The sequence below is a fragment of the Zonotrichia albicollis genome, chromosome 3 (genome assembly GCF_047830755.1).
Source record: "Zonotrichia albicollis isolate bZonAlb1 chromosome 3, bZonAlb1.hap1, whole genome shotgun sequence".
Lineage (NCBI taxonomy): Eukaryota > Metazoa > Chordata > Aves > Passeriformes > Passerellidae > Zonotrichia > Zonotrichia albicollis.
This window is the reverse complement of record NC_133821.1, coordinates 110,394,557-110,420,301: the sequence shown is the minus strand read 5'-3', so window position 1 is coordinate 110,420,301 and position 25,745 is coordinate 110,394,557. Positions and strand designations below refer to the sequence as shown.

Here is a 25,745-nt window from a genome sequence, read left to right as displayed (position 1 = left end):
TAGTACTGCTTCCTGGAGTGGAGATAATTACAAACCCACACACTCCATTTAGCGGTACAGAGCATGTTGTATGTTACTTCTCTGATTTATTTCTTGCTGTGAGCTATTTTTTGTCTTGATAGCAACAGTTACTTTTCTTCTTTCTTCTAGATACTATTTAAGAAAGTATTGAAAGGAGAGGTTACTCCAGATCATCTAATAAAAATGAGCCCAGAAGAACTGGCTTCCAAAGAGCTGGCTGCTTGGAGACAGAGAGAAAACAGACATGTGAGATTTGTCAACTTGCATTGTTTATTTGACAGCATGTGTAACTTATGTTTGCAGGTTAAGTGTATGCAGAAAGAGCAGAATGGATGTTGCAACCAAGCCGGAGGTTCTCTGTAATTCATTTAGTACTCAAAACCCGAAGATGTTGTCAGGACAGAAGTGAAAGGAGTGTAGTCAGTTTCTGAGGGGAGGCAACCGTGCACTTCCCTTTGCCTTGCAACTTGGTTGCTGCTGGCTCGTCTTTCTATCTCAAAGAAGGCTTCTTTGTCCTTATTTTCCTCAAGATTTTAAAGCTGTTGCTGGAGCTTTATAAACACCAGTTTCCTAATCAGGGAGAAAGAGATATTGGACAAACCAAACCAGAGCAAACTGGTGTTATTTCTAACTTACTGCTAAAGTATTACAAATCAGTCCCCAAGAAGTAAATCCAGAGCTGAAAACCTAGTCTGCCAGTTGGAAAAGCAGCCTAAAGGGACAACGAACAACAAAAACAAAAAAAAAAACCAAAAAAGAAAAAAAAAAAGAAAAAAAAAACAGGCAGCAAAAGAAACCCAAGTGTAGGAAGTTTACTAGGTTAGTTTAGGCATGATTTCTCAAAGCAGAGTGTCACTCTGTGTACTGTGCTGAGTTTAGAAGGAGAAATGGGAATAAGAGGATCTGTATTTTTATAGAAAATTCCTTTTTGTTAGACATTGCTCCATTTATTAGGCATTTAGTCTGACAATAACCGCAGCTGCTTAGAAATGGCTATTAAAAATTTTCTAGTTTACAAAATCTGGATTTATGTTGACAGGATTTTTGGTATTTATATTCCACATCATAACATCTAAAAGCACAATGTTGGGTAGTGTAAATTCATCTGTGTGCTCAGAATGAATGCTTGGTAATAACTAATTTAGTGGAGTGGGATGCTGTTTTAGAGACTGCAGTATGCTTTGCAATAGTAGTTATTCCTGTGTTTTTTTCCTTGTCATTGCACATTGTGGCTAGACTTGTTTATGAATCATGATAACTTTTTGCTACTTTCTGTGGAAAAACACTTGTTGATTATCTTATTTCAAGGGCCTAGAGAGAATGAAAAGTTTGTGTATTCTGTATCCATCTAAAGCCCATCTTTTGTAGCGGAACGTTTTTACATTTATTTTTACAAACATCAGTGAAATTCTGAAAACAGACCATGCAAAATAAAATTCCACTGCTATGAGAAATATCTTCCCAAAAAAGTGTATGCTGCTCAAAAAATTGCTGAAGGGTCCTAATTATTCCAGAGAAATGCTTCAAAATTTCTAGAAACACATAAAATAAACAGCGATGTATCACTTGATTATATTTTTCACGATACTATTTAAGCAAGGCAGTGAGACTGCTACTTAATATTTTTTTCTTTTTATTTCCCCAGGATGTTCATAAGTATTGTTGGTATTTTTCAAACAGATAAAGCAATCATAGAATGCTTGTTTCCTTAGTAAATTAAGCTTGAAAATATTTGGCACAGCCAACACAACCCCATCCTGGTGTAGGAAATGGAAGCGTGCTTTAAGAGGCAATATTAGAAATAATGGTTTGTATTTTATTTTATTGCAAGAAAGCAAAGCAGCAGTGGTATTGGGATTAGCATCTCCATTACTTTTAAAAATACCTTTAGGTTTTTTCTTGAGATGAAGCATTAGGTTTATGTACTAAAAAACAAAATGTTGAAGAATTATACAAATTTGCATATATTTGTATTCTACATTGTCCCTATTATTATGGGAAAATAATGGATGTGTTTTTTTCTTTAGCTCTTGGGAAATCAGAATTATCAATATTTTAATTCAGTGTTGAAGGTTTGCTTTATAACTTATTTAAATGCGTGCCTGGTAAGTACTTGCTTCTACCCTGTAGGAGAAGTTAGGCTGCTTCTCTGTTTGCTTTATGAAACTACTTGACACTTGCAAAATAAGAATGTATTACTTTTCTTCCTAGTGGGTTCCTAATTGCAATGCTGTTATCTCTTACATTTTTGAATTTCCAAATTTTACTGTATGGGAGTAATTACACATAACTGCTTGTTTTCACAGACAATTGAAATGATTGAGAAAGAGCAGAGGGAGGTTGAAAGAAGACCTATCACAAAAATTACTCACAAAGGAGAAATAGAAATTGAAAGTGAGACACCAATGAAAGAACAAGAGGAAGTAATGGAAATTCAGGTAGAAAAGAAAGCATGGCACTACAGTGCGTTTAGTACATAGGCAATATGGTTGTGAGGTGCTTTGTTTATGATTCTGTTGTTCAGTCTATAATTATCTGATAGTTTTTCTTTTATCTTTACTGACTTCTTGGCCTGGTGATTTTGTTGGTTTCTTTCCTTCTATGTTGTGTCTGTGACTGTATGATGAATTCTGGCAGTAGTAGAAATTAGAAAATATTCTAAATGGTACCTGAATATATTTGAGAATACCAATTAGTTATTGTAATGAATTTGAAGATTTTTTGGTAGAATTTTAGGCTATGCAGCTGAAGGAAGAGCTATATGTCTGAAGGGAGGAAAATGCCATAAAACTTTTAAACAATATTAGGAATATTAACAGAGGAATTAAAAAAGCCTAACTGAAATGTGTTTGACTTTTCTTAGGAACCGAATACGAAGTTGTTTGAGAAGTCAGAAGAAGCTGAAAAGGATAAAGAAATAAATGAATCTGCATCTCCGGACACCACAAGTCAACATAAAAATCATCTCTTTGATCTAAACTGCAAAATCTGCATAGGTAATTTGGGAAAGCACATGAAAATAAATAGATGGCACTTCTATAATTTGATGATTATAAATCTCAATATACCTCAAGAATTTAAATAAATGTGGGTTTTTACTTAGTTTGCTGACAAAGTTATGGAAGGAATGTTTTACTTCATCATTTACAAAAGAGGATTAAAAGGATAGTCTATTGGCATAAACTTGTCTTCTTTTAAAAAAACCAGCTTCAGAGAGTGCAATCCCTATGGTGGATGTACATACTGCTGTTGATTCCTCATTTCTTCATCCTATGGCATCGCAGTGCCAAAAGTTATGTTTAGTATTGCATAAACGTATACAACGTAATAACTTATGCAGGGTAAAATATGTGTAAAATACGTATTCTATCCCACTTCAGTGGCAATATGTAGTATTTTTGATGTGTCTTCCTTGTATTCAGAGAAGGTCCTCTTTTTGTTTCTTTAATAAAAAATGAAACCCCTTGTGCTTCATTTTCTGCAGGCCGAATGGCACCACCTACTGATGATGTGTCAGGGAAGAAGGTGAAGGTGTCTGTCGGGGTTGCACGGAAACAGTCCGACAATGAAGCAGAGAGCATTGCGGACGCACTCTCCTCCACGTCAAGTATTTTAGCTTCAGAACTACTGGAAGATGATAAGCAAGACTCATCAAAGTCATTCACACCTCTCCCAAAGTAATACAAGCTGTATAAACAGTATTTTTAAATGAAAGACATTATTAAGCTATTATGTCTAAAGCTACTTTTTTAATAGTGTTTCATTAATCCATTTGGGTACTTGAAGTCGTACACATATTGTTGTGATTGCAAACTTCTAATTACCACATAGTTTACTTTTTCCAAAAAGCTAATATTTTCTGGTGCAGCAAGGTTTAAAAAGAGTTCATATTACAAAAAATCAGTATATAAATTTCCTATTGTCTTTTGCTGTCAAGGCACATAGTGTACATATTGTGCTGCATTTAAATAAGTGTGTCTTTGTATAAGTGTATCTATAAATTCAGGGAATTTGATATTGCTCTAAACAGAGCATTTACACTGATAATTCAGGATAGTTTGAAATTCCAAAGTAGTGCTTTTCTAGAAATGACAGATAACAGCATAACAGCAGATTGCTTGATGTTTTGCTGTATTTGCTGTCAGCTCTCTTGTCATTTTCCTCCACACTCTGCTACTCACTAAAAAGGAAATTGCAGTTTATGACTCTTTCTTTTTGGTATGAGGGAGGCTTTTCATGAAAAACATCCACTCCCAATTATTTAGAATTGACCAGAGTTCATGCTGCAATTTTGTCTTTATCAGGACAGTGTGATCTTTTACCAAGGATAGTGGACTTTGATTTTTGAATAGCTTACAGCAAGTTCAAGGTAATTTCCAGTGTCGACAGATATAAACTTTGGTTACAGTGTTACTGTGACAATGCAACATCTGGTACTGCTGGGCAGCTTAAAACTGTTAATAGCATGCCTAGAATATTTTGATAGCAACATGTTGGGAAATGTTCAAATGTGTAGTCTTTTTCATAAGGAAACTCTCAGGTTGAGAAACACTCTCCTGTGAAAATATTTAAGTCATCCCATTAATTTTTTCAACTGTTTTGTTGAAAAAATTGAGGCTTTTTTTCAAAGGCAGGAAAAACAGTTTTTTACAGGTGGAATTAGGAGGAGGCACTCACAGAAGGTGTGCAAGTGGTGCATAGATGAGAAGACATGAGGAGCCAGCTTGTGGTACAAAGAGAGAGTAGGGTGACACAGGCATTCAGGTGGTGGACAGACGGTGGCACAAGATGTAGGAGTTAGGAAAGCAGTATAGGCCAGCAGGCAGTGTGTTTTCATCTTTTACCTGTGGCAGGGGAACATCTCTCTGTCTCTGCAGCACCTGTGAGCGTTTGTGTCCTCTTCAGTACAGAGAATTATAGATAATTCTCAGACAAAACAACTTCTCTGTTTTTAAAAAATACTGACTAGGGAATTAATGTGCTGCTCATCTGACTATTCCTGTACCATAGATCTACGCTACTGGAAGATAAGAAACATGGTTGTCTACCCGTCTTTTTTCGTTACCCCTTCAGTATGCTTAACTGAAAAAAAAAATTCTTTATAATACTACATTTCTGTGATAAAAAAATATTAGGATTTACTCTGTCTTGCATGCTGTATCATGTTGTTAACTGAGTGTGTTTTTTGTTTGTCCTTTTTTTTAGGTCAGAAACGCCTGGTACGGTGGAATGTGAAAGTCTGTTTCTGGCACGCCTGAATTTCATCTGGAAGGGCTTTATCAATATGCCTTCAGTAGCAAAATTTGTTATTAAGGCTTATCCAGTTTCTGGCTCCTTTGAGTATTTAACAGAGGTATTTATATTTATTGAAAAGAATGAATGAACAATTCATCTATTAATTTTACCAACTTACTTACCTTGTAGGCTATTATTAGTATAATGATGGAAGACAGTGAGGCATGATCATTTTACTGAATGAAGTATTTGTGGGAGGACATTGGTTAAGTTCTGTATTTGTAAGTCAAGCATTATTCATTACATGAACCTCTTGTTCATGTTCCCATCTATAACAGAAACCTGCGTAATGGAGTTTTTTTGGTTTTTTATTTTTTTGCCCATCTGGTAGCAGTTCTGGTCCTAACCTTGCGTTGTGACTCAGTTGTCCCTGAAAAAAAACGTTCATGTAACATTCTCTTCTGTGTCTGAGAGACTGGAAAAGCATCTAACTGCTTATAATAGTTGTCTTCGTGTCACAAAATAAAGATCAGAGAGCTTATAAGGCACAATTTTCCTTCTTGACAGCTGCACAGGATGCATCAGCCTTCTAATTAAGAGAACTTAGGTCTTCTGTTAATAAGATTATTTTTACTTTGCTGTAGATCTTCAGGGAAGTGCAGGCCATGCAGTAATCCTTAATACTAAAGGATTGTTATATGAGTATCATACACTTTTCAAAGCTCTCGTTTCACAAAAAAATTATTTTTCTGAAAGTCTGTTGATTTTGCTTGGGAACAGTGAACTCAGTAGTATCCAAGAATTTACATCTTTATATACATGCACATGTAGGTTATATTTTCCCTTCATGATGAAGATTTTGAAAGTTTATTATGAACATAAGTGTGGAGCTCTCATTGTGGTGTGACGTGATGGATAGCTTGAGTGTTCCCAGAGTACAGTACAGTTATGTTTGCAGTTAATGTTACCAGAAAGGATAAATTTTGCAAGGTATAGATGAACGGTATTGAATGATAACTAATTCATTATGTATTGGTAACTTCATACTGAAAATCTAAAATGTCCAAAATTTAATTTTGTTCTTCTGTTGTAATTTCTACTGATATTTTTAAATTACAATTTAAGAAATAAAAGAACTAAGTATGTTTTGAATTTTATGAAACAAGATACTGGATGAAGGACATAGCACAACATTTATTTGGATTCACGTTTCTGTTGTCCTTTCTCCTAGGATTTACCTGATAGTATTCAAGTAGGTGGCAGGATATCTCCCCACACTGTCTGGGATTATGTAGAAAAAATCAAAGCTTCAGGGACCAAGGTAAGAATTTTACCTAGTAAAAACTTGCTGTTTAATATGCATCTTAGTCATCCTAAAGATACTTAATTTTTTTCTCTTTGAAACATTTGTAAAATATGTGAACTTTAGGAGTATCTTATGATTATGTTGAATGGGATGAGTGGCAGCTGCTGGCATTTTTTTTCCTACCCAACCTTAAACTGTCAGCTGCTGTTTGAGAATACCTGTCTTTGTTTTTCACTCATCAGAAATGTTTGGATACCACTTCACATCTCAGTTCTTTCAGTAGGGTTACATTGTGCAAAACCATCTCAGTGGCTCTTTGCTAAACTTGTCCCACTGTGTGCCAGTAGTCCTTATGCTGGGGAGCCCAAAACTTGAAAGTCCTTTCTAGGTGATGTCTCAGAAGTGCTGGATAGAAAGAAATAGCCATTTCCCTTGGTGTGCTGACTGCTTTGGTTCTGATACCCTGATTGCAGTAGGCCTTCTTGGTATGGATGCATCACCAGTTCATACTGGGCTTGTCCACCAGGATCCCCACATCATTTTATGCCAAGCTGTTTTCCAGCCTGTCAGTCCCCCAGCCAGTTCTGGTGCGTGGGGTTACTTCAGCTCAAAGTGCAAGATTTTGCATTTTGCCTATGCTGACATTGACAAAGTTTAGCCTGTTATTTCAGCCTGCCTAGGTGCCGTCTTAGTTTTTTGCAGAGTCTCTTCTGTCCAGTCTTCCAGGCTGTTCAAACAGCATCAGCTCCTGAGCTGGGCTTTGGGCATAATTTTGGGATCTGAATACTTGTCTTCCACTATTATTAATGGATGTCTTAGACACAACAGAATACAAAACACAGCTTTCTAGTAATGTTAAGGGTAGAGACTGGAGTAATTCATTGGAAGCTGGCAAGCTTCCCTGAAACTTGTTATTTAGCTGTCTGTTAAAATATTGGCTCTTTTGTCACGTACTTCAATTAATTTTTTCATACTAAGTGCTTTCTACATGCTTTATCTAGTTCTGAATTATTTTTGGCCCTGTTTCTGTTCCTTCTGTCTCTTCTGTTCTCTGCCATTTTGGCATAGCTTTTTCTCCTCAGCATCGTTCTTTTAAATAAAGAGCAGTCAGTAAAAAAATAACATTTCACAGAAAAATATTCTTGACCATCTTTTTCCCTCTCATTCTGTAAACAGGAGATCTGCGTGGTTCGTTTTACCCCGGTAACTGAAGAAGATCAGATCTCCTATGCATTGCTGTTCGCCTATTTCAGCAGTAGAAAACGTTACGGTGTAGCGGCCAATAATATGAAGCAAGTGAAAGATTTGTACCTCATCCCTTTAGGTTCCTCAGACAAAGTCCCTCATCACCTTGTGCCTTTTGATGGGCCTGGTAAGTACAGCTTGGAATTTGGAATTTTGTGATCATAACGCTACTTAGAGAAGTTGGCAATAAGAGGAAATGAAATTTAAAAATGCTATTTTATTCAAATATGGAATGAGTTTTCCATAGCATTATTATATTAGTTTCCTTGAAAAGACATTAATTTCCCCTTGCTAGATTATTGTGATACTTCAAAGATGAAAAGATTAGTGTTTACAACCTTGTTTTATGTCTGCTACCTTCTTTTTCTAACACAGGAGGCTTTGTAGGTTTCAATGTCAGTAAACTGAGTTACACAAGTGGACTATGGTAGAAGTCATTAGTTCCAAATTGGTACTCTCAATTTAAAACAGTATTTTTAATTATTTTAATTGTTTTTATCTTTTTTCCCAAGTATTCCAAAGTTCCTTACCAAAAAATACATTGAAAGTTTAAAACATAGATGGGCAAGGAAAAGAAGGTCTTGATATGATCTGTGTACACTTGTGTTGATCTGTGTATGCTTGAGTTACTTTACGTCAGTTTATCTTGGTTATAAAAATTTGTGGATAATCTTTCTTTTTGAGATAAGCAAGGCCAAAATGAAGAGAGAAAGAGCTAGAACTATTTTCTTTTGCCATTATATGGAACAAAATAGATGGTGAGGAGATGGGTAATAGTATGCTTTGAAACACAGCACCTTTCCTGGAATGAGGGAAACATTTCTGAAATTTTTCCCGGTAAATCTTTGAAGGAGTATGTCCAATACAAATTGATGAGGAGACTTTTTGTTTGCAATTGTTCTGTTTACTTTTTTTTTCCCCTATTATACTTTGCTACCACTGTTACCATGTTGTAGCTCAGTTAGACTGATGTTTAACTCCCATGCTGATTCTGATGAGATTAGATGTCCTATCTGTCTCATATTCTCTGTTTGGAAGTTATAGTGTACTTGAACCAATCTTAAGTTGCAGTGCTTTTAATACTGGAAATATATATTTTTATTAAGTATTGTTAATGTTTAACATGACAAGCAGAACAAATTCAAATGCTATAAGATTAATACTTTTGATAGTATATTGTAAGTGTATGGGGGTTATTTTTGTTAAAATTTTTGCCTTAACCAAAATACAAAGAGATGATAAATTGCTGTTGCAATTTTGTACAGGGATTGAAATACATCGACCAAATTTATTACTGGGATTGATAATTCGCCAGAAGATGAAGAGGCAGATTACTGCTGTTTCAAGTGTAACCAGTAGTTTTGCAGATGAAGCTGCTGAAAGTACCTTGAGTAGCTTGCCACCAGAGAAGAAAAGCAAGCCAAGCAAACCTGAAGTCTCACATCATGATTTGGCACTAGAAGAAGAAGAGGAAAATAATTTTTTTAATTCCTTCACAACTGTGCTGCACAAGCAGAGAAATAAACCACAGCAGTCTAATACAGACGATGCTCCAGCAGTTATTGAACCGTTGGTGGAAAGTACCAAACATGAGCCACCAAAGCCTCTCAGGTTTCTTCCTGGAGTCCTGGTTGGATGGGAAAATCAGCCTTCTACTTTGGAGCTAGCAAATAAACCGTTGCCAGTGGATGATATTCTTCAAAGCCTGTTGGGCACAACAGGGCAGGTGTATGAGCACGGCAAGTCAGAAGCAGGTGCTAGTGAAGGCATACCATTATTAAATGAACAGGCAGCCTTGAAAGAAGAAACCATGGATGTTGCTGAGGTAACTGCTGAAGCTGGTGAAGCAAAGACTGGTTTGGATGATCCTCAAGAATCCACTAATGCTGCTGCAACTGTAGATGCAGCAGCTGTAGGGACCTCAAGTTCTGCAAGAAGTACTGGTTCTTTGATAGGGCTGACTCTTAAGGGAAAACCTCCAGATGTCTCCACAGAAGCATTTTTAGCAAATTTGTCTGCTCAGGCACAGAATAAGGAAACTGAAGAAAGTAAGGAAAATGACTCAAAGCGACAGATACCAGACAAAGATAGTGTTGCACAGGAAGTTAGAAGGAGCACAAATTCCAGCTTTTCTTCCTCATCAAATTCAGGAAAAAAGCCCAGTGAGAACAATGTTAATGTAGGCTCTGCTGAAGGTACTACTGCTAATACCTCTAAATTACCACCATTTATTAATCTTAAAAGGGACCCACGACAGGCAGCTGGACGAAGCCAGCAGACTAATATTTCAGAAAACAAGGATGGAGATGTTAGCAGAAATGAAGACCGACAAAATGCTTCAGGAAATGATCAAGGAGAACCAGAGAATAAACAGCTTTCTGGAGAAGGGGGCTTAAACCTGTATCAAAGTGAGACTCCAACCAATGAGACACCGTTCAGTTCAGCTGCAGCTAAGGCAGATAACACAGTTGCATCACAAGCAGAAGATACCAAACACTCACAGGAAGATGGATTGATGCAAAATATTGAAACAGTGAACTCATTTAGAAGAGGACAAGCCACAACTTCATCTCATTTTGAAACTGAAAACTCTTCTCGTTCTGAATTTATTTCCAAAGTCCCAAGCCCTGTTGCAAGTGGCAGCTTCTCATCTGTTGGACCTCCTCAGCAGAATTTTCAGCATTCTAAATCTAATCCACCTGGATTTCAGTTTCAGGCTCCTGTACCTCATAACTTCCCTCCACAAAACAACCCTATGTTTGGATTTCCTCCTCATTTACCACCTCCGCTTCTTCCTCCTCCTGGCTTTGGTTTTCCTCAAAATCCAATGATGCCATGGCCACCAGTAGCTCATTTATCAGGTCAGCCACCACAGTATGCTGGACCCATTGCACAAGGGCTACCAGTGGCTCACAAACAATCAAGATTTTTGGGACCAGAAAATTTTTTTCAGAGTAAAGACAGTAGGAGACCAGAAAGACGCCACAGCGATCCTTGGGGCAGAGAAGAACAGCATTTAGAGAGAGGATTCAGTAGAGGAAAAAATGATCGACAAAGACTTTACAGTGAAACCCATCACCAAAAAAAAGACAGACATGAAAAAGAATGGAGCAATGAAAAATACTGGGAGCAAGATTCCGAAAGAAACAGGCGCAGAGACAGAAACCAGGAAAAAGAGAGAGAGCGGAAGAGTAGAGAGGAAGGACAGAGAGACAAAGAAAGAGCGCGATCCCCACACAGTGATAGAGCTGCTGATGGAAAAAGCCCCAGAGAGACTAGAAATCCAGAAAAAAAGACAGAGAAGCCTAAAAGTGATGAACAGGTTCATGAAAAAGATAAGGAGAGGGAGAAAAGCAAAGACAAGCATAGAGAACGAGAAAGTGAAAAGAACAGAGAGAGACATAGGGACCACAGTGACAGAACTAAAAGCAAAAGGTAAAAAGATGCAGGCAGTCTTTTAAAATCCTATTTAAATAAACTGTTAGAGTAATGTCGTAAAACTTTGTATGACAAAAAAAGAGAGCCTGCTAGGATTGTGCCATTGTTTTTTATTCTGTGTTGGTGTTTTGCAGAAACAAGTCTGTGTTTTGGTACCACTCAATGTACCAATACTCATCCTTTTTTTCATTATACCAACTATCGCTAGAAGTAGGAGTTTAATATTTTAAAAATTTTACATTGCTGTATATTCAAAATTTTAAAGATTTCTTTTTATTAATATGCAATAAAGGCTTAGGAATTTTCTTAGCTGAGGAAGTTGGCTTTAGTCAAGTCTGCAGTATAGTTGCTGCCTTTGGTAATTTGTGCTCTCTTCTGTTTTAAGATGCCCTGATAATTTTAAAGGTCGTTTTCATACAATACCCTTGTTTTTAAATTGCACTGTTTTTAAAGACTGCAGCAAAGCCTCAGAATCCACACATTATGACAAAATGTAATATGTTTGGTGGTGTGAAAAGTTTGGGGTTTTTTTTAAATTATTCAGTAGTACAAAAAAAAACTCAAGTGTATTTCGTTATATTATATTTCAAGTTTTTCCTAAGCATCTGAAGCAATTTGTGACCAGAAATTGGAAGGCTGAGCTGCTCGAATGTTACTGCTTTAAACTGCACTTGTTTTAATGAGAAAGCATTTCTAACCTAAATTCTTGAGAATTATTTGTAGTAGTAAATTCATTTCTCCCACCATTTTCCATGCTTCAAAAACTTGAATACCTGAGCTTGTACATTACTTTGTGTTTTGCTATCCTTTTTACTGTAAAATGTAAATATTTTAAGGGATATTTTGATTCTAAAATGATAAAACTTTCTCACATACTGTGTGTGTTTGATTTCATAGCTGTGAAACTGTAGGCTAAATGAATACAGAAGGCTGCGTCACAGAATGCCACATTTGTTGTGCACTTTATAGCTCCGTTTGTTTTGAGTTTTGGAGAACAAAGAGGGGGGAGAAGGGCAAAAGTGTTTCTACCCTTGGGACTTCTGGTAACTTGGTATTTTGTGGACTACCATCTAGCAGTGCCAAACAACATGCAAATGTGTAAACAAAATCACCTACTCTAATACTTTTTAAAATACACTGGGCATCTTATTGAGTCTGTCAGAAACAACAAAAATATTCCACCGTATAAAGAAAAACTGAGGTTTATTCTGGCTTTCAGTGTTTTGTTTTTACACTTTGAGTACACAACCTTACTACGCTGCTGACAGAGCATTTTGCACTTTGCTGTAGAAAAGCCTCTTCTGTCCAAAAAAGTCTTCCCAGTTTAACAACATCATAATTGTTAGTTTTAATTATGAATATATTTTAAGGTAAATTTTTACTTGGATTCATTGCAAGTAACTTCATGGTCAAATTGGCTAAAATTTAAAATATTGTGCTAAATAAAGGAGGTGGTAGACTTTTCATTAAGTTTTTTCAGCTCATTGTTGAGAAGACTAATTAAAAAAAATCCTCAGTAGCTAAAAGTGACATTCAAACATCTTTAAAATAAAACTAGTCTTTTCCAAATTAATTCCATGGTCTGTATGTAAAGCAGTAGTGCTATTGAATATATCTGGTAGTAATACATGTGTTTTGTTGTTTAAATATTTGCACTGAGTTCTGTAGGCACAGAAATGCACTAAAGCATTGTTCTCATTTTTGGAGTAAGTTTTAAATTGACAGCTCTGCGTATGAAGATTTTCTTTTGATCCATTCAAAAGTAGTCTACTCCAAGGTCACTGGTGATCTGCCTCTCACATGTGCATCCATCTCTGCTCTGAAAATAAACTGGAAGCAGTGAAGCAGTGAAAATTGCAACTGCCTGTATGGAAGGGATAGGAATGCTTTCTGCCAGAACTACCAGAAATAATTTGTTTAAAAGAATATGTAAACATTTTTCAAGTTTGCTGAGTGCTTTGCCACCTGCCTTGTGTATGCAAAACCTGAAGAGAGCCACAGTAAAACAGCTCTTGAGGGAGAGTTCTCTTAAGTGTTTAAGTTAACAAACAGCAAAAGTCTCCAGGATTTATTCCAAGGACGTGAGTTAGTGTAATGGGAATAAATCCTGCTACTACAAGAATAAAGGATTTTACTTTTCCATTGCCTTCAGTCACTCTCCTTCCAACATTTGTGTTTGCTGGAAGTGCTCTGATTACTTGTTCCTTGTTTTACACCAAATCACTGCACAGATCACACAAGGCAGTGTGGACTGCTGAGGAACTGGCAGTACACCAGAGGCCCCAGAGAGAACAGGATAAACCTTAAATATGCTCCCTTCTCCAGCATCACGTGGCCATAAAAGCCTCTACCTAGATGAAACTGAAGGAGAAGAGTCTGGGACAGCTCAAAAGTCAGATGGGCTTCATGAGCTGCCTTTTGGGAAGAGTTGCAGAAGCTCTGTTGCCTCAGACTGATCACTTGAGGGCTCAGAGCAGCTGAAGAAAATAGAATGAACCTCACAAAGATATTTGCAAATGCTTAATGAAACATCTTGGGGTAGCTCCCATGCACTTCAGTTATCGTTTAGTCAACTGTAACTGACTTGACAGTGCTTTCATTGCTAAGCTGGTAAGTGGTGAAGTATGATGGTGTGAAAGCAAGTGTGTGTCACCCAGTTTTAGGTGCTTATGGCCATTGCCCTATAACATACATCCATCCTCACTTCCCTCTCTGCCCCAAAATAGTTACTTGTTTCTGACAGGTATATGCTGAAGACTTGCATTCAGAAAATTTTCATGCAAGGAGGTAATGGTTTGTTCTGTGCTTTTTAGCAATAGTAAAGTGGAAAAGGAAGAAGATACAAATCAATCACTATTTATTTTTATTTAATAATTTTACTAATTTTGTAAGCCAGCAGTCAGATGAGAAATGTAGATGCCATTTTATATTATTGGCACATTAAGATATATAAGCACATTAAGATAGAATTTTAATTTTTTTTTGCTTCCTAGAGCAGAATATAAGACAGCTTTATAGAAGGAATTTATTTTTTTGTATTCATGTATGAACAGCTCTACTTACTTTTGAGACTATCAATTAATAAAACATATATTTGCAGAAATTTGGTTTACTATGACCAAAACCTCTGTACTCATAAATTTTTGAAATGTCATTTAGGGGCATATAAGCCAGAAAGGTATAGGTAAAGTAGAACAGTTCTTGGGCTTTTTAAAGTCTTAAGAATAAAAGTTACTTGTAGACAGACTGCCACATTGCAGTTATAAATCATTAAAGCCAAAGGTTTCCATGTAGTCAAATAGGGGAGATCTCTGCTGGAGAAAACCAGGAGGCCTGTTTTCTCTCTCTAAAATTATTTATGTTTTTTGCTCTTAAAATCATTCTTTAAGAGTAATATTTTAGCAGACTTAAGAGAGGCTTGAATTCTACCCTCTTACATATAGTACATACTAGATGGACACAGATAAGGGAGTGAGAACAACTTTATTACCTAATTAGAGTCTTTTTGAACTTAACAAGTAATTACAGCTGTTGCATTTTTTAAAATTCTTATTACAATAAATGTGGATTTTGCCTCAAACATACTGTTTCTTCCTCCACCAATTTCAGTTTTTAGACTGGATCTTAACATTATAAAATAAACATTTTAATAATATTCTACAGTTGGAGAAACAGGTAACAGTTTTCCATTTTCATATAGCAACAAACAACACTTGAATAATGGTTGGCTTTATAATCCCTACCTCTTTCTTTACAAAACTATTTCCAGCACAATAAAGAAAAAAAACCCTTCAGACTTTCCCATAATTTTAAAGTAAATGCTAAAGAGTATATATAAATAATTCTATGAGGAAAACAATTGATCATATTTTATATGTATGTGTTATTAATACTCCACTTAAATTTGTCCCTTATTACTTTTTAAAAATGCTTTCCTATGTTGGTTGCTGAGTCATACACTGCCAGCTAATACAATAAACAGGAGGAAAAGGAATTTTACCTTTTTAATAGAGTGTTGGACAGTTTTTTCAATAATTTCCAGAATTTCCATCATGAATGTTGTATCCTTCTGCTTTCATTAGCTGAATCTTTTTAGAATCTTGGAAGAGCACAACATCTTTAATCTTACCAATGAATTCCTTCTGGAAAAGCCCTGTAGTGACTATATTGACTTTCCTGCCAATTTCAAACCCACCAAAGTAACAAATGCCACCATAGTTTAAAGCAGTGTATTTTCTTTGTGGGTCAATATCTTCAAAAAGGATTAGTTCCTCATCAAGATAAACCTTAACACAAGTTTGGTTTTGAACTACAGTAGTGAAATGCCATCTTCCATCAGAACAGGTGAAATACTTTCTGTGCATTAGAGGAACAGAGATTCTTTCTCCAAGATTAATTACAACTTTTAAAGTTCCATTGGCAAGACCAATAGCAAGGAAGTCATTATCTTCATCTTCACTTTTTCCCATCCATGCTATTAAGCCTTCAGTTTGATTGGTAGTAAAATTTAAAGAAAGGCGGCTGTGCTGGAGGTCTCTTTTTCCATAAAAAGGATCTGTGTATTTAATGTAGGAGTTGCCAACAAACTTTGCTATATAAAATTTAATTTTGTTATCGCAGTACTTACCTGTCCAGCCTAGTGCACATGCACAGGTATATGAAAATGAAGAAGGTTGTGGAATACAAAGTGCATGAGACCCACACATGTTTTGTGAACAGTGAATGGATTGTTCACACTTGGTCCCTGTCCAGTCTTTTGGGCAAGAACAAGAAAAGCCTGAGTTTCCAACTTGACATGTTCCATTATTTTTGCACACAGTGTAACCACAATCTGTTCCATCACAGTCACCAATGTTGGCTCCACCCTTGGGGTCAGTCACGGTAAGATTCAGTTCCCTGTTGTTTATAACCATTTCTCGAATACAACCAGTGAAACCTGTGGGCTCATTTTCTGTTGCCATTGGATTAACAAGGTTTAAGGAGGATACGCCCCCAACAAAAAAATCTGAGTGTGTGTCTAGTGCGTTCATTCCAGGACTGGCTTTTTGAGTAACGTTGATACCATCCAGGTCCAGGTAGCCTTCATTACCAACTCTTCCTGCATTAAGTAAGTGCCATGTGTTTCCATTTGTGTGCACCTTCTGAAGGGTCTGTAGGATGACTGTTCTGTCTCCAAGGTTGTAGCGTAACTGTGTAAATCCATTTACTAATGATATACATAGAAAATCACCTGTAAAAAAACAGTATAAAATATTTTTAAGTTTTAGAGGGGTGTACTGAAGAACAGCATATTAATGATTCTGATGCTTTCATGCCTGCATTTCCTTGTATCATCATTATATCTAAATCACACAAAGGGAAATGTTCCCTGATGAGCTGCTTTTAGCCTTTTTTTTTTTTCTTCCTCATTATTGGAAACTGAGCTCATGTTTGCCTCAAAGTAAAAAGCCCAGCGTTCTGAAATGCTCTGCTTTTGTGCAAAGACTGGATAACTGAGATAGGAGGAAACAGGATCACTTTGGCATCTAGGAAGTGTGAATCTGTGTTCCCATGGAAAATGAAAAAGTTTTTGCCAAGTTACAAATGCAGAAATACTCTCAACCTCAGTATGTTGAATAAAGGCTTGATAGATTTGTCAGTTTAATGAACAGTTTTGTCTGCACCAGACATACTCTGCTTTCCCTGAAGGCTCCTTTTCACAACAGGGATGTTTTAGGTTTAATAATCTGACAGCTGTAGGAACAGATATGTTTTTTATTGCATTGTTCTTCTAGAGGCCTTTGTGACAGGAAGTATTAGAAGGGAGTTCTCTCTTCTTGTACTATCAGTGTTTCTGTCCTTACGGGCAGTGTAAAAGGAGAGAGAGTACCACTTCAAACTGTACTTCCAAGAATGAAAAAGGAAAACTGGGAAAGGGTAGGAAATGGGAGACAGAGAAGTTTGTAAGGGCAGCAGTAGAGCCTAATAGGGGAAGGTGACAGGGAAACAGAAGAGAACAGCAGAAAAGTCTGCAAATTAAAGTTTTGTTCTCAAATTTTTTGAGATTTGCCTATGCAATTTAACTTTTATACCTTACTTTTGGAAATAATAGGGATCTGGTTATTGTCCATTAAACTGGTAAATATGTTTGTTAAATTTGAATGTAAGCTTTCCTAATAGTTACCAGTCCAGTTTCCTTAAAGATTAAACATTCCTAAGGGTGGACCTATCAGAATGATGGCATTTGCTTTCATGTGTGTTTAATTTTTGAGTATTTCTAATCCTTGGATTACACTGCCTGTAGTGAAATTGAATGGCTTAATTTACTGGAGGCTTGTGAAAGTTGCCAAAATTATACCTCCCTATTCAAGAGATGTTCAGATTGCCATTTAGGCAGGCTAGAGATGTTTTACTTGTATTAGTGGCTGTAGAGCCCATCATGCCTCACCTTCCCTGCTCCAGATACCCATGGGAAGAACAAGAAAAAAGCTCTTCCTTCTTTCAACTCTGGTGATAGCAGAGCGCTCCCTTCTAGCTTGCTAGTTCCAGTTGTGGTAATCTGGTTTACTTCTCTGTATTAGTGTTCTTTTCAAGGACCTTCCTTGTTTCTTTTTTTCCAGAAAATTAATATAATTTCTTTCACTTGAGATTTCTCCTGCTTAGTGATGTGGCTTTGTGTGCTTGATTTTTCAGTACATAGTTTGAATGCACTCATCTTGCTTTCTTCCAGCAGTGTACATAACCTGCTTGTCTATGTCTTTTATCAGGCCCTCAATCCTAGGGTAAGAAAGGAAGATAAGGAAAAGTTTCTGAGCTACCTCTTTGGCAGCCTTTGAACCCCTCTCCTTCTGGACATGCAGACCTGTGTAAGGACACAAGTATACTCATATTTTGCTGTCTAGGAAGGAGGAAAACATCTGACCAGGGTTGCTGTTGCATCTGACCTGTAATCAAGACCCAGAGAAACTGGCAGTTCTCCAAGACTTCCTGGCCTGCAGGGGAGGGCGTTGGTGGTTTTGCACATTTGACAATGATCTGTTTTGGAATCTTATTTAGTCTTATTGCAAGAACAAATCTGTGTTACTGAACCTGCTGTCTACAGTGTAAAGAGGTTATTGCTGAATGTTCTGGCACAAATTTGAAGCTTCACTTCAAACTAGGGTAACTACTTCTGCTACTTTTGAACAAAAAAATTACACTTCCAATTTCACCTCTCCCAAGGCCTTTCTTATTCCTCTGATTAGACACGATCTTTTCACAAATGATTTTCTATTTTAGTTGTTTGCAAGAACAACAGAGTGTTGAGATATATTTTAGAATCTGAAAGTTGATCCTAGAGTGCAGTCAGTATTTCTCCATGAAGTTTATCATATCATAGGTACAACTAGGGACAACTGGCTGAAAGCATCTTAGGACTGTCATGTAAAGTGCTGGGTGTTCACTGTCCAAGAAACTCCTTCTGAAAGTGAAGGGAAATAATGAGCTTGTCTTTGATGCTTTTCAATTTAGCAACCAGTAATGTTTTCAACAAGAGATCTACATCTGCCCTGTCTCTGAGGGCCAGGTTGCACAGCTGGAGCCTGTGCAGGCGATGTCTTCATAGGAGTTGTATCACCAGTTTAAACAAATGGCATTCTTGCCACTGGTTTTCTCTTCTCAGTCTCTGTATAGGAGACCAAGAAGTACTACAGTTTTTACTATTTCAATTTGATGATAGCTCAGACCTGCCTCATTTAACCTGTGGCCAGAGACCTTTCTGAGGAGGTTGACTTTGGTTAAGCATGAAGGAGATGACATCCTTAGTTTTTCCAGCACTAGACTGTACAGCTGGTCCCTGCTTTCTTGAAAATACAATCTACACGTAGGACACACAACTTGGCTTCTGGCTTTTTAGATTAGCAGCTCACTTAATATGGGCTATTAATTTCCATCAGTGGTGTCATAAAAAAAAAACCAGACTCCTGAGACAAGCATTCATAGTTTTCTTTTATTCTGCATGCAGCCTGTTGGATGCAAGGAGCTATAAGGCAACCTGTGTCAGTAAGGTTGAATCTTCTTTTGAAGTAGGCTGTTGTAGCTTAGCTGGGCCTTGAAATTGCAACGTGTCAAGACCCTGGGCATTGAACAAAATCATTAACAACATTTCGTTCTGTTCTGATGCACCTTCTTGCCCCTGTAATATTCACTGTTTCAGTAAAACAGTGATTTTTTTTTTTTTTAATAGCCCAAATGCTAATTCCTTTCTTCTCAAGAGAAGGGAATTTGTAGGCAGTATTGCCTTAAAGGAAGAGCCTGTTCTGGAGATAAAACAGCACTTCTACCTGCAAGTCTTAGTTTGAGGTTTTCACCAAGTGACTGAAGGTCAAAGTTGCTCTGCCTCAGAGTGGATTGTCTGTATTTAATATTAGAAGCCAGAACTCCAAAGCAGGAGTGAATTTTTCTTCGTAACTTTATTTTCCCGTTTTTCTTCTTTCACAAGTCTCACCTGCTCCCATACTGCATGTCAGAATTCCCAGAAGGCTAGTCAGCCCTGTGTCTTCAGCAGTCAGTTCCTCAAACTGGGAGATAATGAAAGTCTCCTAAAAGTACATCCAAGTGCTACTGTAAGATCTGGATTATCTGTAGTAGTATTTTCTTATATGACTTCCTATGATGAATTCTGAGTGCATCACAAAATTTTTCAGCTTGCTACTACTATGAATATCTGTGTAAGTCTCTACAACAAATTGGTTGCAGTCTCACAGTCAAATTTTAAATGCTTCCAAATGGTAACAATGCCTTTTCATGTTCAGTCTTTATCTGGAGATGCAGATGTGTCTGTATACCCCCATTCTAACTAAGATCATGCTCAAGCAGTATCAACTCTCCATGCTTCTATGTTACCATGGGAAACTCATGTATATCATAATTTGTCAAAACTTGGTACAGTTGGAAATGCAATCTAGGAAAATTGCACTCTCTTTGGAGATATCCTATTCAGGCCAGAAGCACCGAAATAAAAAATGTAATTTTCAATTTACACAGCTGTGTTGGGCAAAGATCTCTGCATTTACTGCTGACACTACAGAATATGCCTGATACAGATGTATTTCCTAGGAGGTCTAAACACAGTGTCAGTGTCTTAGGCTGACACACTATGAACTGGGACAGCATCCTGGATGGTATTTTTAATATTTCTGTTTCAAGGTCTCTTCCTCACAGTTACTTCAGTCTATCCTTGTGCTCTGGGGTGTGTGTGTAAACCAAGGCCTTTCTTAACCTGTTAAAAGAGTACCTGAGGTTTTTCCTAAGGTCCATTGAAAATTAAGAAGGATTTCCCACTAGTTTGCATGGCCAAAGGAACTTCCAGAACATACTTTCAAGTGACCTTTGTAGTAGTGGATGTAATCTTTACTCAGTGGTGTTCACTTTTTTGCTGATATGACCAAAGTCTCAGTGACACACAGGTACACGTGTCTCTGAATGCTCCCTGTGTGCTCAAAGTCACTGATTAGTCCTGGGACTACTGAAGTTCTAGATTCCTTTAAGCATGTGTTGCTTGTCTTTTGTCTCATCCTGTGTTACTGAGCAGGAGCCTCTATGCTAAGCTGAAGACAGAAGCTTTGACAAGCTCAGTGTTTCAGCAGCTTCTTGCAGCTTAAGTGTCCCAGGAGCCCTACACTGTGGTTTCCTGGTTACTGAACATCTGAAGTCTCGGTTCCTTTAGTTGTTTTGGAGCCCTGAGACAGCACCTCTCGGTGTATGTTTGCAGCCTCTGCCTTCTGTTGGTTTTACCTCACCCTTCTGTCCTGTAGCTCAAACCTAGAGTGCCAGTTCCAATCACTGTGGTACTGAGTAGCACTTCCTCCACTCTCCTTGCACCATTTTTTTCAGAAGTTGTTATTGATCACTGGCACCATCTTGGTGGCAGGGTGAACATTTGAGCCTTTTATCCTCATAAGCGGTAATATTCAAGGGAATCACTCCCAGTTCATGAAACCTCTTACTCTAGGTTCAGCTATGTGCTCATCTTCATTCCAAACTGGCGTTGTTAACCAGCATAATGAAGTGCCTGTGTCTAGAGCAGTATTACTGCCTTGTATTGGCCTGATGCCAAGGAATACTGCCAAGGAAGATGATGCACTCTGGTGTCCACCTGAGAGGAAACCAAGCTGACCAGCAGTTGTCCTTCACATGCCTCCTGAGCATTTCCACAAGCCAGAGTAAGGCCCAAGGCCAAGGAGAGAAAAGGGAAGAAAAGAAAGGGCTATAGTGGGGTAAAATGAGGGAATGAAGAACAGAGAAGAGATGAGCCTTTTTCCCACCCTCTGCAGCTTCTGCTGTTAATTGCTAGCTGGTAATATGTCGACATGGTTGAAGCTGTCTTCCTTTAAGTTTCTTAACCTTGTCTTTACCCTTGTCTGAGTGTGTGCATGCAGTTAGGTACCAGCTGGCTGACAAGGTAAAGGAGCTTGTGGCAGCTGTTGTAACTTGATATTTTACCTAGGGGTGACCATAGCCAGTGCCCCTAACACACATTTAAGGAAGTTACCCATGGATATGCTTTCATGGATTATTATAATTTATTCTGCTCCATGTGTTGAGTTCTAGCTCATGCAAGACTGAAAACTGATGTCAAGTCAAGCCTGTATATTTCTCAAACCATATAAAATCAGTGTGTCAATAGGTAGAGTCCAGCTTCAGTTTGGAGCACCATCCCATAGCAGGAAGGGCATAGCTGGGAGCCGGAGCAACCTTGCAGACAGTGATGCCCATGCATCTACAAGGGGTGGGCACTTATCTATTTGTAGATTAGACTGTTCAGCCTCATCTTTCCAAAATGTGTTTCTTTATTGTGAAGAAATGTACTGTGCTTCCTTTAGTCATCACTGTCACCCTGGCACATTTTGGCAGCTGGAAGGAGCCACCTTCCTTGAGCAGCCTCAATTTGCCAAACATTTTTTGTTTGCTTGCCAGTGTCAAATGGGTAACAATAACACTTCCTATGCAACAGATTTCAAGACAGTGGGGATGTCTGTTCTGCCACACAGCTGGCTGCCAGTTCTGCTTCCTATACTGCTGATTTAGTCCATACAAATGATTCCAAAACTAGTAATAAAGCAGAAATTATGTCTCTGTCAGCTAAGAAAATATGGCTGCAAAGAAAAAAAGACTTAACCACTCAAATTCTTGTTTTAAAAGTGAGTGGATGATCAATTTCTTTCTGATTAGGAAAAGAATACTCCTGCCTTTTAGATATTTAAAAGTTCTGAATATTTCCAAAAGATTTTAATCCAGTTCCAATATTCAGTTTTCATCATAAACAATGTTTTAGAAAATCATGCAGACATCACATACTTGTACTGGCATTCTCTTCTTTTCATGTTACAGATTTATAAACTGAAATGCCTTAAATACCAGGAGTTAAAAAGTTTTTAGGTTTTTCAGACCAGGTAGGTGACATAATCTGGCTAAAGAGAGACAGAGAACTGCTGTTGCAAATGTTGAATGTTAAATTTAGCATGAGTCGTCCCATTCTGTTTATTGACTTGACTTCATTCTTAGTCACCTAGCATGACTGTTCATTCTCATATCTTTGGGGAGCAAACCTTTCCATCACCCTGGCCTGAACTCTGGAATAATGCAGGCAGTCTATGGCATATTCCACTTTTGATAACTAAGGTAAAGCTTCAGTAATGCTGTGACTCAACAAAAAGCAAGGCTCCTTTTAAACTGCCTTTCACCCAGAGTGCAAAGGCCTCCAAACATATAGAGTGGCTGCTGTGTAAATGGACTGACTTATATACCTTGTTCAAGCACTTGATGGGCATCCAGCAAGCCCTGTCTGAATTAAAGGCTGTTTAATCATTAGGAGTTCATGCTTTCATTGGTAAAAATAGAATAATACACTGCCCTTGAGAAAATGTGAAGTGAGCTGGCCTTCTAACAACAGTGTGCTGGGCTCCACATGAGTTCCGTAGTGTTTGCAGAGTCCTTGCCCAGATGCGTGCATAGAGCAAGTAGTCAAAAAGGGGGAGGAAAGTTCCCTTGTCTTCAAGTTTCCTATCGTCAAGTTTCTGAAGTCAACTCACTTGTTGGGTTGGGTTTTATCCCTAACTTGTTATTAATATTGCCAGCCACGTAAACTTTGTCAGAACTTGAAAATTATTTTCTTAAGATATTTTCTGCAGAAATCCATGGTACCATACTTGAAGTCAGGATGCACAATCAGAAATAGTTGACAAAGCAACAAAATGGATGACTGGCAATTATAGGAAATTAGGCTAACAGATTCACAGGATGTTTTCCATTTTGTGCCAGTTTGTGAGGTATTTAAATCTGTGTACTCTCTTAGTGATATTTTTAGAGGAATAGAAACTGGGATCACCAGATCAACTTCAAAGTAAGGAGACTTGCCCTTTCTAGAAAGTTCTCTCATGTTCTTTGGAAAGAAAAAAGCTGGAGGAAAATGTTTCAACAGACATCTCGATTTTTTTTTCTTCACCTACTAAAGATGTGATTTTGTTTTTAGTGATGGGAGGATTATTCAGTGGTACATGTCCCTGAAGGAAAAGTCCCAGTGTATTGTTTATGTGAGTGACAAACCAAGCTGATACATAACTGTGCTACTCAGTATCATTGCTCAATTAGCTGTATAGTTAGCTAATTTCTTAAAAAAAAAAAAAAGCATTGCCTAGTGAGAAAAAAAAATATTGAATTATTTCCTATTAAAAAGGAATTTTAGAAATAAAATCTTGTGATTTCAGCAATTAATTTTTAACTCTTACATAACTGTCTAGAAGAAGAAACTTTATTTGAGTTCTTTCTAAATTAATCTTCAACAGAAAGCTGTATCTCATCTGCTCGCAGCTAAGAATACTTCTAGGTCTTTCACTCTAATTCTGGCCTGGATTTGACATGATTATACGAAGGCAAAATTAAAAAAACTGGTGATTAGCTTTTCCTGAGTCTTTCAAAACTAGAGGACAGTAGAAATAAGAAATTTGTAAATAAATCCCTCTATATAAGAGGAATTTTAGGAATTTTATTTTGAAATTGAATTGCTATGATTCTAGAAAGTGATTGAAAGAAAATATTCTTTCCTGTGCAAACTAAACACTCAGAAATGGCAAGAAAATGAGGGCATGCTCAGGCTACACCACCCCTGGCCCAAGTTAAACATACTTAGCACTCTCTTTGATTCTTCCAAAAAGGTATTTAATTTCATTAGATGCTAAGCTGCATCCATGACCTCTGACTATTCTTTCTGAGAGAGATCCTTTTCTTCTCCTATTTTTCATGGCCTACTCAATGTTTTAGTTTATGCAGGAGAGAACAATTCACCAGGAATCTCAGAATTTGGCCTGTAAGTGATAGAACTATAAAAGATTCATTGTAGAATACAGAGCTCTTTGGTAAAACATGTATTTTTATTACAGATGCTCCATATACTTTTCTTTGAATCTTCTTCTCTGTACGTGGTTGCAATTAGAATAAGGCAAACAGGAGGTGTCAGCAGTGTATGATGCATTATCAACCTGTTGAAACATCTGTGTACACAGTAAGGTGCTGGTACATTGGGCATATGTGTGTTTATATGAATTTGTGACTGTTTATTGAAGTATCTTAGAGCTTTAGACTTTGAACAAAGGAATGTAAAAACATATGATCGATAATTAACTTGTTTTGTCATATTAAGAATCATTTTTGCATAAACTACTGCTCAATACAAGAGAAAAATCTGCTCTAAGATGATGTTATGGATGACATAATGCTTCTGTTTAAAAACCTGCAATCAACATTTAAATGCAATTGAGTATGTTAATAAAGTAATTACAAAAATGTACACCTTAAAGACTAAATTTTAGAATGTACTTACACTATCAAAGTATGTTTTCATGACATGAAGTTTTAGGAATGATAACTTAGTAAAATTTAAAATACTTCTATACATATTTTATTTAGATTTATTTGTCACTCTGCATATCTGGGAAATGCAGAACTTGCATGTTTTACATGCTGCACCAGCACACTTTTCAACATTATATAATAACAAGCTACACTTCTGAGAAGCCTCATTTGCTCTGTTCACTTGCACTTAACTTGTTTGATGAGTTTTCATATTGCTTTGGTTTTGGTCATTTAAAACACCAGTCCAGCTCCCCAAAGTGAGAATCTTAGTGTAGCATCTAAAAAGCTGGCTGAGGTCACTTTCAGGGGGAAGTGCTTTCCTGAACCATTAAATAAGTTCCCTAAGTAATTTCTGGCCTCGGACTATCTTAAACTTTGGTTTTGCATGTTTCTTTCTTATGAACTTGATTATTTACAGTTCAAATCAACTGTACAATACAGTTCTGCATACAGTTCTCTCCCCAGCACAAGAAGGACATGGAATTATTTGAGCTAGTCCAGAGGAAGGCCATAATATTGATAAGAGGACTGGAGAAACTCCCCTACAAAGACAGGCTGAGAAAGCTGGGGCTGTTCAGTCTGGAGAAGGGAAGGCTGTGTGGGGACCTCACAGCAACCTGCCAGTGTCTGC

The 25,745-nt window shown here is 37.3% G+C and overlaps 2 protein-coding genes across 10 annotated transcripts in view; one reads left to right on the top strand and one right to left on the bottom strand.

The window, feature by feature from the left end:
• Positions 1–25,049, top strand: part of PHF3 (PHD finger protein 3) — a 62,510-nt gene extending 37,461 nt beyond the window's left edge. For all 6 annotated transcript variants that reach the window (XM_014264935.3, XM_014264932.3, XM_026791589.2 and 3 more), the window contains 8 exons: positions 151–267; positions 2,328–2,459; positions 2,885–3,017; positions 3,506–3,698; positions 5,227–5,374; positions 6,488–6,577; positions 7,739–7,934; positions 9,073–25,049. In XM_014264935.3, the coding sequence (XP_014120410.2) occupies positions 151–267; positions 2,328–2,459; positions 2,885–3,017; positions 3,506–3,698; positions 5,227–5,374; positions 6,488–6,577; positions 7,739–7,934; positions 9,073–11,246 (3,183 nt within the window). In that variant the 3' untranslated portion in view covers positions 11,247–25,049. The remainder of the gene's footprint in view (positions 1–150; positions 268–2,327; positions 2,460–2,884; positions 3,018–3,505; positions 3,699–5,226; positions 5,375–6,487; positions 6,578–7,738; positions 7,935–9,072) is intronic.
• EYS (eyes shut homolog) overlaps positions 10,633–25,745 on the bottom strand; it is a 790,428-nt gene continuing 775,315 nt past the window's right edge. For all 4 annotated transcript variants that reach the window (XM_026791587.2, XM_074538459.1, XM_074538460.1 and 1 more), the window contains one exon: positions 10,633–16,475. In XM_026791587.2, the coding sequence (XP_026647388.2) occupies positions 15,274–16,475 (1,202 nt within the window). In that variant the 3' untranslated portion in view covers positions 10,633–15,273. The remainder of the gene's footprint in view (positions 16,476–25,745) is intronic.